Below are 12,733 nucleotides of genomic sequence, written 5' to 3' on the forward strand. Positions count from 1 at the left end.
GTCTACCACTAACCTACCCTCATATCATAACACTAACCTACCCTCATATCATAACACTACATACAGACATGTCTACCACTAACCTACCCTCATATCATAACACTAACCTACCCTCATATCATAACACTACATACAGACATGTCTACCACTAACCTACCCTCAAATCATAACACTAACTTACCCTCATATCATAACACTAACCTACCCTCATATCATAACACTAACCTACCCTCATATCATAACACTAACCTACCCTCATATCATAACACTAACCTACCCTCATATCATAACACTACATACAGACATGTCTACCACTAACCTACCCTCATATCAGAACACTACATACAGACATGTCTACCACTAACCTACCCTCATATTATAACACTACATACAGACATGTCTACCACTAACCTACCCTCATATCATAACACTACATACAGACATGTCTACCACTAACCTACCCTCATATCATAACACTACATACAGACATGTCTACCACTAACCTACCCTCATATCATAACACTAACCTACCCTCATATCATAACACTAACCTACCCTCATATCATACCACTACATACAGACATGTCTAACACTAACCTACCCTCATATCATAACACTAATCTACCCTCATATCATAACACTACATACAGACATGTCTACCACTAACCTACCCTCATATCATACCACTACATACATACATGTCTACCACTAACCTACCCCTCATATCATAACACTACATACAGACATGTCTACCACTAACCTACCCTCATATCATAACACTACATACAGACATGTCTAACACTAACCTACCTTCATATCATAACACTAACCTACCCTCATATCATAACACTACATACAGACATGTCTAACACTAACCTACCCTCATAGCATAACACTACATACAGACATGTCTAACACTAACCTACCTTCATATCATAACACTAACCTACCCTCATATCATAACACTACATACAGACATGTCTGACACTAACCTACCCTCATATCATAACACTAACCTACCCCTCACATCATAACACTACATACAGACATGTCTACCACTAACCTACCCTCATATCATAACACTAACCTACCCTCATATCATAACACTACATACAGACATGTGTACCACTAACCTACCCTCATATCCTAACACTACATACAGACATGTCTACCACTAACCTACCCTCATATCATAACACTACATACAGACATGTCTACCACTAACCTACCCTCATATCATAACACTAACCTACCCTCATATCATAACACTACATACAGACATGTGTACCACTAACCTACCCTGATATCATAACACTACATACAGACATGTCTACCGCTAACCTACCCTCATATCATAACACTACATACAGACATGTCTACCACTAACCTACCCTCATATTATAACACTAATCTACCCTCATATTATAACACTAACCTACCCTCATATCATAACACTACATACAGACATGTCTACCACTAACCTACCCTCATATCATAACACTAACCTACCCTCATATCATAACACTACATATAGACATGTCTACCACTAACCTACCCTCATATCATAACACTACATACAGACATGTCTAACACTAACCTACCCTCATATCATAACACTAATCTACCCTCATATCATAACACTACATACAGACATGTCTAACACTAACCTACCCTCATATCATAACACTACATACAGACATGTCTACCACTAACCTACCCTCATATCATAACACTAACCTACCCTCATATCATAACACTACATACACACATGTCTACCACTAACCTACCCTCATATCATAACACTACATACAGACATGTCTAACACTAACCTACCCTCATATCATATCACTACACATAGACATGTCTACCACTAACCTACCCTCATATCATAACACTAACCTACCCTCATATCATAACACTACATACAGACATGTGTAACACTAACCTACCCTCATATCATAACACTACATACAGACATGTGTTCAGGGACGATTTGTACCTTGTCAGCTCAGGGATTCGATCTTGCAACCTGTTACTAGTCCAATGCTCTAACCACTAGGCTACGCTGCCGCCCCATATATGTGAAATGTAAGCCAGGATTGTGAAATGATTATGTTTTCGATAAATATTATCCACTACCGGTCAAAACTTTCAGAACACCTACTCATTCAAGGGTTTTTCTTTATGTGTACTAGTTTTACATTGTAGAATAATAGTGAAGACATCAAAACTATGAAATAACACATATGGAATCATGTAGTAACCAAAAATGTGTTAAACAAATCAAAATATATTTAATATTCTTCAAATAGCCACCCTTTGCCTTGATGACAGCTTTGCACACTCTTGGCATTCTCTCAACCAGCTTCACCTGGAATGCTTTGACAACAGTCTTGAAGGAGTTCCCACATACGCTGAGCACTTGTTGGCTGCTTTTCCTTCACTCTGCATGTCCGACTCATCCCAAACCATCTCAATTGAGTTGAGGTCGGGGGATTGTGGAGGCCGGGGTCATCTGATGCAGCACTCCATCACTCTCCTTCTTGGTAAAATAGCCCTTACACAGCCTGGAGGTGTGTTGGGTCGTTGTCCTGTTGAAATACAAATGATAGTCCTTCTAAACCCAAACCAGATGGGATGGCGTATAGCCACAGAATACTGTGGTAGCCTTGCTGGTTAAGTGTGCCTTGAATTCTAAATAAATCACAGACAGTGTCACCAGCAAAGCAACCCCACACCATAACACCTCCTCCTCCATGCCTTACGGTGGGAAATACACATGTGGAAATCATCCGTTCACCCACACTGTGTCTCACAAATTCACGGCGGTTGGAACCAAAAATCTCAGATTTGGACTCCAGACCAAAGGACAAATTTCCACCGGTCTAATGTCCCTTGCTCGTGTTTCTTGGCCCAAGCAAGTCTCTTCATATTATTGGTGTCCATTAGTAGTGGTTTCTTTGCAGCAATTCGACCACGAAGGCCTTCTCCTCTGAACAGTTGATGTTGAGATGTATCTGTTACTTGAACTTTGTGAATCATTTATTTGGGCTGCAATTTCTGAGGCTGGTAACTCTAATGAACTTATCGTCTGCAGCAGAGGTAACTCTGGGTCTTCCTTTCCTGTGGCGGTCCTCATGAGAGCCAGTGTCATCATAGCGCTTGATGGTTTTTGCGACTGCACTTGAAGAAACTTTTAAAGTTCTTGACATTTTCCATATTGACTGACCTTCATGTCTTAAAGTAATAATGGACTGTTGTTTCTCTTGGTCTTTTACCAAATAGAGCTATCTTCTGTATACCACCCCTACCTTGTCACAACACAACTGATTGGCTGAAATGCATTAAGAAGGAAAGAAATTCCACAAATGAACTTTTAAGAAGGTACACCTGTTATTTTAAATGTATTCCTGGTGACTACCTCATGAAGCTGGTTGAGAGAAGGTCAAGAGTGTGCAAAGCTGTCATCAAGGCAAAAGCAGGCTATTTAAAGAATTTCAAATATATCAAAAGATATTTTATGTTTAACACTTATTTGGTTACTACATGATTCCATATGTGTTATTTCATAGTGTTGATGTCTTCACTATTATTCTACAATGTAGAAAATAATGAAAATAAAGAAAAACCCTTGAATGAGTAGGTGCTCTAAAACGTTTGACCAGTAGTGTATATGTTTGAGCTTCTTGTGGTCAATTTCCAGTCCACTAATTATTTTTAATTATGTTCCGCCCCCTGACTATCCGCCTGCGGCTGAATCTAGTTGATGATCCCTGTATTAAAGGATCCAGCGGTGAGAGATGGAGGGGATGGGGGAAAGGAAGGGAGAGAGGAAGATGGAGGGAGGGGACGGGGGAAAAGAAGGGAGAGAGGAAGACGGAGGGAGGGGACGGGGGAAAGGAAGGGAGAGAGGAAGACGGAGGGAGGGGACGGGGGAAAGGAAGGGAGAGAGGAAGATGGGGGAGGGGACGGGGGAAAGGAAGGGAGAGGGGGAAAGGAAGGGAGAGAGGAAGACGGAGGGAGGGGACGGGGAAAGGAAGGGAGAGAGGAAGACGGAGGGAGGGGACGGGGAAAGGAAGGGAGAGAGGAAGATGGAGGGAAAGGAAGGGAGGGAACGGGGGGAAGGGAGAGAGGAAGACGGAGGGAGGGGACGGGGAAAGGAAGGGAGAGAGGAAGATGGAGGGAGGGGACGGGGGAAAGGAAGGGAGAGAGGAGGAGGGAGGGGACGGGGGAAAGGAAGGGAGAGAGGAAAATGGAGGGGACGAGGGAAAGGAAGGGAGAGGGGGAAAGGAAGGGAGAGAGGAAGACGGAGGGAGGGGACGGAGGGAAAGGAAGGGAGAGAGGAAGATGGAGGGAGGGAGGGGACGGAGGGAAAGGAAGGGAGAGAGGAAAATGGAGGGAGGGAGGGGATGGGGAAAGGAAGGGAGAGAGGAAGACGGAGGGAGGGGACGGAGGGAAAGGAAGGGAGAGAGGAAGATCGAGGGAGGGAGGGGACGGAGGGAAAGGAAGGGAGAGAGGAAAATGGAGGGAGGGAGGGGATGGGGAAAGGAAGGGAGAGAGGAAGACGGAGGGAGGGGACGGAGGGAAAGGAAGGGAGAGAGGAAGATCGAGGGAGGGGACAGAGGGAAAGGAACAGAGAGAGGAAGATGGAGGGAAAGGAAGGGAGAGAGGAAAATGGAGGGAGGGGACGGGGAAAGGAAGGGAGAGAGGAAGACGGAGGGAGGGGACGGGGAAAAGAAGGGAGAGAGGGAGGGGATGGGGGAAAGGAAGGAAGGGAGAGAGGAAGAAACCGACCCAGATTAGAAGCGTAAAGACACAGAGTTCAACAGGGGGAAAAGACGTCTCTCTCTCTCCGTCTCTTCTCTTCTTCTGTATCTACAGTATCTCTATTCTAACCTCGCCATCTGTGTGTTCTCAGGTCCTCTAGTGGCTGGACGGACCAAAGAGTTTGTCCAGAGGATCCTGGAGGTGAGTGGAGGGGGGCTGACCAAGGCTGGGGCCAAGGGCAAAGACACACAGACCCCCCCTGGACCGGGAAAGGAGACGGCTGCCTAATGTACCCCCCCATCCCCCCTGACCCCCCCCCCCCGGACCGGGAGAGGGGACAGCTGCCTAATGTACCCCCCATCACCCCTGACCCCCCCTGGACCGGGAGAGGGGACAGCTGCCTAATGTACCCCCCATCACCCCTGACCCCCCCTGGACCGGGAGAGGAGACGGCTGCCTAATGTACCCCCCATCACCCCTGACCCCCCCTGGACCGGGAGAGGAGACGGCTGCCTAATGGACTGGCCAACACCACCAGCTCTCCTCCGACACCCCGCGGACACAGCCACCCACTCCTACCGTCCCCCACTACACTCTGTCACCTGGAGAATAGGTGAATGGAGAAAGGGATGGAGAGGGATGGAGAAAGAGAGAGAGGAGCAGATGGAGGAGGTGGGGGTTACAGGTCAACAGAGACTGAGGTTTGAGTTCAACCCTCCCCTCTGTTTCCTTCTGTCTCTTCAGTAGCGCTCTGTAACACACTCTTCTTACCTTCAGCTAATCACCAACACAGGCTAGCTGCTGACGATGTGTGTGAGTCAGCTGATCTGTGTGTGTGTGTGTGTGTGTGTGTGTGTGTGTGTGTGTGTGTGTGTGTGGTTGGTTTAATCTCTCCCTTCTTCAGTAAACTGTATTGGTATCCCATTGTGCCTATATGAATAGACATTGCACTGTTTGTAGATGATAGAGAAGTTGGCAAGGTGTTGGCATGAGGGTAGGGCAGAAAGAGAAGTGGGAGGGACGGGGGAGGGTCATGTTCATTAGGCCACAATGTTCCTTGGAAGGTTCAGAAAGAAATAGACTGTATTGAACAGACGTGCATCTCTGACATTAGAGTAAGGAGTCATGTCTTCTCTATTCACAACATTGCTATCTGCAACGTTTAGCAGGCTTGGGTACACCCTCCTGGAATAGACCCTGGTAGTAAAGATCAGTGGGATGAGCCTCTTTTGACCAGCGAGCGACGTAATTGGTGCTTGCCACAGAGGGCATAAATGAGCACTTTGATTCGTAGCTGTATCCTGTCTATTCCCCTTTGAGAAACACCTGGGTCCAGTTCGTCAGGCACCAAACGTAACAAAAATGACTGAAACAGGGAAGATTACCTGGACTTCTCCAATAACAAACGCAAATGTTTGTTTTTTTCCATTGCAAAACTTCTTAAAACGTTTTGTTAGGTGCCCTAATGAACATGACCCTGAAAATGCAAGTTCCTTCTCTCAGAATGACCAGAGAACAGAGGATGAACTGTGATAACACCAAACATCAAAGCAACTGTAGCAGCTACGACTTGCGGAGCTTTCATCAGAGTTAGAAGGAAGAACAATTCACTTTCAAAAAAGTAGCTATTAAATCCAACCGACCAAAGATGACAGGAACAGCTGACATTTCAAAGAACTGAAATGAAAGCTGAAGGGATCAGCTCTTACCCAACCCTCTCACTCCAACTCCTACTGCCATTATCCAATCATTCTATCATCAATCTGAAGATGAAGTTGAATTGATTAACAAAAAAAAACGTTGATCGTTTTAATGTTTACCCTCACACATCCTTTATGAAAAGGACGCCTTTTGCTACCTGTATTATTGCCTGAAAGGTCGATTTGATACATCAATCAGACGTCCATTAAATCACTGTTAACATTTAAATCTGAGAGGATTGTTGGGTAAGGCTAGCGTATACAGGACATGCCCATAGAGATGAATAGAGGGCGCACTTCCCATAAAGTTAGGTGTTCTCTCTTTCCCATCTCTATGGAAGTGACTGAAAGCTCCTATCGGTCTGCCTTTAGCGCTACAGCATAACGCTGTCTGGGTGTTTGTGTTCAATATAAACAGAAAACAAAAAGGGATGCGTCTGTCCTCGACGCCTTCTCCACGCCTTCTGCTTCGTCTGACTCCTAATGTGAACCTGTAGTGCACCTTCCTTTCTTAAAGGCAACAAGAGTCAGCAGCTATTGTGGTGGAGCATTTTTGTTACATTTGTCGTTAAAGTTGTTTGTGTTTTGTTGTTTGGTTTACTCACAAAGCCATGCTCCCACAAAGTGGGGATGGTCTTTTAGCGACTAGAGAGTGTCTGAGTTCTGTTCTGCCCATAGAGTTAGAAAGAGGGCCTCTTTTTTTTCTACCGCCCTCTTTCTAACTCTATGGTGCTGCCTTTGTTGGCCAAGCCAAAGTTGGTCTTGTAGCAGAAGTCCGACGTGATGCAGACCAGAGTACATTGTGTTTTAAAGGCCAGTGAGTTTCGTTGGTCACGCCAGTCACAAAACCTATTTGCACTGCGGTGGGTACAACCAAACACCTTCTAAAGAGTAATGTATCTGCACCTTTTTTTAAACATGATTATTGATTGACAGCCTATTTGTTGTATTTGGTCATGGTTTTCAGCAACAGAAACTGTTGTTGTCTGGGTCTGTAAATGGGGAATATGGTTTCTGGTTCAGTATACTATAGCATACAGTGCTCTGGTGAAATGCAACTTCTCACCTGAGCAACAACATGGCAGAATCTTCTGCCAATGTTAAAAGGGCAATGTTGTGTTAACCTTGAAAGAGCAATGTTGTGTTAACCTTGAAAGAGCAATGTTGTGCTGAAGTTGAAACATTGTGTTAAAGGTCCAATGCAGCCATTTTATCTTAATATCAAATCATTTCTGGGTGAAAAGGAAGTACCCGACTGTGATTGTTTCCAGTTAAAATGGTCAAAAAGAAACAAAACAAAAATAGCTTCTTAGCAAAGAGCAATTTCTCAAGCAAGAATTTTGACAGACTGTTTGGGAGTGGTCTGAGTGGGGAAGGGAAAACTGAAAACTAGCTGTTATTGGCAGAGAGGTTTGGAACTCTCTTTCTTATTGGTCTATTAAGTAATTTGTGATGTCACCAGGCAGGCCAAAACTCCATCCCACCAAAACAGGCTGAAATTTCAGGCGGTCTTTTCAAACAGCACTTACAATAAAAGTGCATTATCATAATTTTCACAATTTTGACATATTAACCAAATCAAATGTTATTTGTCACGTGTGCCGAATACAACAGGTGTAGACCTTACTGTGAAATACTTTGTTCAGCAGTCTTATGGCTTGGGGAAGAAGCTGTTAAGGAGCCTTTTGGACCTAGACTTGGCGCTCCGGTACCGCTTGCCGTGCCATTCAGTGGAAATATATATAAAACACAGGAAATCAAATTTTTGTCTGCACTGGGCCTTTAACGTTGAAAGAAAAACGTTGTGTTAACATAGAAAGTGGAATGTTGTGTTCAAGTTGAAAGGCAAATGTTGTGTTTGAAGTGCCTACTAGAGCTATGAGCCACAGTACAGTACAGTATGCCTGAACAAAACAACCTAGCAGTGAGCATACCTACCTGGCACAGACTGGTTGAATCAACGTTGTTTCCACTTCATTTCAATGAATTTATGTTGACCCAATGTGGAATAAACGTTGAATTGACATCTGTGCCCAGTGGGTATTTACCTAACGATGTACACAGTCAAAGCAACCAAACAAGAGAAGAAATAAATACATTCACGGAAGGACAATTTCAGAGGTGGGAGTGACGGATAGATCACCATGGCGATGTTAAGCAATACTGTTCTGTTTTGTTTTTTCAAAGAGAACCAACCTTGAGAAACCCGGGCTGCGTTCCAGAGCCAATGTTCCATAAAAACATTCCATTCTCACCTATGGAAACTCCATCCTTTAGAACGCCCCACCAGCGGGCTAAAGGGTCATTTACCTTCAACTATTTGGCGCTCAGGTGCACTGGCTGCTGCTGCAGTGATGGTCCTCAAAACTGAGGTGTGAAGATACTTAGAAACACCAATGTCCTGTTTCAATACTTTTAAAAGACATCCTTCTCTTCCTTGACATTATCACTACTATGATTTTCAAGCAGCGGAAAGAAGGAATGAAGCATTTTTAAAAGTTTAAAACAGAGCAAGAGGAGAAAAGGGTGGTTATTACACAGTACAAAAACATAAAACTCATATCAGGCTTCAATCTGGAACATTTTCGTGTAACTTTGGTAGTCCTGAATGCAGCCCGGAGCACTGTAAGGGAACACAATGCCAAAGACAGATGGTGGCTGGATTAAAAGAAGATACACTGGAGAGGACGACCAAATGGACAGTCAGGTCTGACATTACGTTGTGGCACCTTTTACTAGGGGACAGACCTCTTCCAAATCGCCCAAAACAACACAATGCTCTCTGAATGTTTTTTTACATTACTCATAATGTGTATCATGATGAACTCACAAACACACGTTGTGATTTGAGCTCAGAGTGGTTAGTACGATAATCATCATCTCTGTTAGGGGTGAACAGGAACTTCCAAGTAAGTTACATTTTCCCATTGATTTCTATACATGACTAAGTGAAAATTCGACTCAAAGTAAAGTTTGGACTTTCTGTGTTCCAAATGTCCATACTAGCATACCACTGTACCATGTATTATGGAGCAATGTAGTGGGCAGACAGTGTTGTGTACCCAGTGGGCAAAAGCTGGTTGAAATAATAATTACAACTAGTTTATTACCAGAACTGGTTGTAATCTGGTCCTGATAAAGTCATTTCTATCATGTCTTTCGAGCTGGGTAGTATTGACATTGGAATACAAGCCTTGGTTGATTGCCTCTCTCTGTGTTGGTAAAATGGTGGAGAGTGAGTGTTACTGTACTGTGGTTATATATTTCTCTCTCTCGGAGGCTTCTCTTCTCCACACACACACACACACACACACACACACACACACACACACACACACACACCGTGCCAGAACAGTCACACGATCTCTTCTCTGGCAGCACTAGCACTGCCCTCCTGCTGCTTTCTGCAACAACAACAACAACTGTAGAAATAACTGTAACAAACTCACAAACTGTCGTTTTTTCCTCCCACTTAGGCCTACACTAACTGGATTTGGTTTTTTTCTTCCTGTTCATGTACCGTTTCATGGGTTGTGTTTTGGGTTAACTTTGATGGAACGGGAGTGGCGGCGAGGTCTTGGCAAGGACACTCTCTCTCTCTACGCTCAGCTAGCATTGCTCCCACTCACTCTGCTTCTCAGAACACTGTTTATTTTTTACCTTGAATAGAGGGGGGTGCCAGGGGAAAGTAGTCGAGTCAGATCTCCACCTTCAGCCCGTTTTGCCACTTGGCATATGGGGGGGGCAAGAAGCCAGCCATCTGGCCGATCACAGATTGGGTGCATCCGAACTGACTCCCTGTTCAAGATATAGTGCACTACTTTTCACCAGGGCCCATAGGACTCAGCCTGTAGGGCGTTGGTCAAAAGTAGTCCCCTATAGGGAATAGGGTGCCATTTCAGACCAGCCATTTACCCAGCTCCCTGGTCTAACACAGCCTCACACTAAAGGGAAACTAAACGAGTCGGCCCTGACATACCGAAAGGGAGAGCTAGCCGATCCCAGAGACAGATCCTTCCTGATAATACTGCCTTTAGAAACCCAGTTCTAGAATGCCTTTGAGCAATCAACAACAAGGGCTGAATCCAGTTTGAACTGACAAACAAACGGTTCAACAACAAGTTTGAGCACTGTATTACTTATTACACATTTGTAGGATGCATTTTTCTGCCAAATGTCTAGGCCTATACTGTAGTATGTTATAACGAGGTTGACAACAATACAAAGTATTCTTGCTACTTTTTCCATGTTCATACCAGGAAGAATGGAGCATTGCCTCGTGTTCTAATCTAGTTGGTCTTCTGTAGGTGGAGAACACTATTCTCTCCATTCACTGTATGAAATGGATGAAACTAAGGAAGGAGGTGAATTCCCCCTCCGCTCAATCTGTGTGTGTGTGTGTGTGTGAGAGAGCTGAAGAAGGCTTGTGTGTGCTTTGTTTAAAGCCTGAATGGGCTTGGATGTAAGATGACCCTGGTGGGACTACAGTGACCCCTCAGTGACTGGTCCTGAACTGAAGACTCTCTCACACACACACACACACACACACACTACAGACTCACACATTGTCCTCCCAGAGACTGGAGGCCCTCTCCTGTTTCAAAGATGACGTGACGCCCCGAGACAGGAGAGACGGAGACTCTGGGTTTGTTACCCTAAACCCCATCAGGACTGTCAGACACACAGACAGACAGAGGAAGACAAACAATACCCAAACCAATGATTTTCTAACAGAGCAAAGTAAGAAGAGAATGGACATTCTAGAACACAGATTCTAGAACATGAAGAGCTCTTTTGGAACTGCAAAAAGTCTCTTCTGGACTACAAACAGGACACATTCCAGAACACCATGTCATCATGTCATGTACAGCACCCCCCATACCCCCCCCCCTCTGTTTTCAATAACCTACAATAATCACAATAGTACAATAAACGCTTTGGATGGGCAAAATACAGAATGAAATTTAAAAAAATAAAACCTAAAAAGCAGCAAGAAAAAAAAGTACAAAGTGCCGTACAAATAGAAGCCTAATATTTTTGTTTTGTGTTTTGTGTGAGTGTACTGTACACCATTATCATGTATATTTTAATATTTATATGCAGCTGTTGTATTAAAGTATATTTTTAAGAAAACACGTTGGTAAGGGTGCTCTTTTTGTTTCCCTAGATAAGAATTTGTTTGGACAGTGGCCCAATCTTCTTAAAGCTTCCCCTTCTTGTTTCCTTTCCTACATTCTTAGCAAACTGAGAGAAAGCAAAACACAAGAGTTTTATTCCAGATAATTCCGTCCCTGAAGAAAGTAAAATGGGGAGAGTCAGCCTTGGTCCGTTGGCACACACACACCGACCTGTACCAGGATGATATAAACACCCAGAATGCCCTGGAAAGTGCCAACTGCCAACCTCGGTTCATGTCAGGGCACATTGACATACGTTACCAAGACCTGCTAAACCAGCTCAGTCGTATACACTAGGCACCAAACAGAAGAAATGGAATGAAACGGAGGGACTACCTGAACTTGTTCAATCAGAAAACGTGTTTTTCCGTTGCAAAACCTTTTTGCTACCATATGCACTAATGAATATGACCCTGGCCTAAACGTATACCAAGACAAAGTACCCAAAGAGAAGCAACATGTTTTAAAAAACATTGATTTATTTAAAACAGATGTTTGTTTTCCACATCCATGTGAGTTATTTTTCCTCAATAACAGTTAGGATTATGTCCCAAATGGCACTCTATTTACAACATTTTGCAATACTTTTAACCCAAGCCCTATGGGACCTGCTCTAAAGTAGTGCACTATATAGGGAATTGGGCCCTGCTCTAACGTAGTGCACTATATAGGGAATAGGGCCCTGCTCTAACATATGGCACCCTATTCCCTATATAGTGCACTTTGGAACACAAACTTGGTCCAGTTGATCATTGGTCCTTCTTTAGGAAGAGTCAAAATTCAAAATAGAGCTGCAACAATTAGAGGCCCCTTCCTCTTGTTCAAATCTACAACAAAACAAACTGGTCAAAAACTGACAAGAGGTCAAACCGAGGGATGGTGTAAGACCACATTCAAATGCTGCACTGAAGGTTTCAGCCGTAGAAACAGTCAAAAGCTAAGAGGAAGTGTGATGAATTGACATTAAAAAGTACCCAAAGAGACTTGCATTGTGACCACTCAAATTATACAGCTTCAAAATAACAAGATGGCTCCTTTGATTAGCAATTCAATGCATCTCATTTAACAACAGCAATACCTCCCAACATT

General features: G+C 43.8%; 1 protein-coding gene across 6 annotated transcripts in view; it reads left to right on the forward strand.

Annotated features, from left to right (window-relative positions):
- Nucleotides 1-5,074, forward strand: part of LOC115147518 (CREB3 regulatory factor) — a 35,806-nt gene extending 30,732 nt beyond the window's left edge. For all 6 annotated transcript variants that reach the window (XM_029689756.1, XM_029689752.1, XM_029689754.1 and 3 more), the window contains exon 9: nt 4,919-5,074. In XM_029689756.1, the coding sequence (XP_029545616.1) occupies nt 4,919-5,055 (137 nt within the window). In that variant the 3' untranslated portion in view covers nt 5,056-5,074. The remainder of the gene's footprint in view (nt 1-4,918) is intronic.
- Nucleotides 5,075-12,733: the final 7,659 nt, after the last annotated feature.

Source organism: Salmo trutta, chromosome 14, assembly GCF_901001165.1.
Source record: "Salmo trutta chromosome 14, fSalTru1.1, whole genome shotgun sequence".
Taxonomy (NCBI): Eukaryota; Metazoa; Chordata; class Actinopteri; order Salmoniformes; family Salmonidae; genus Salmo; species Salmo trutta.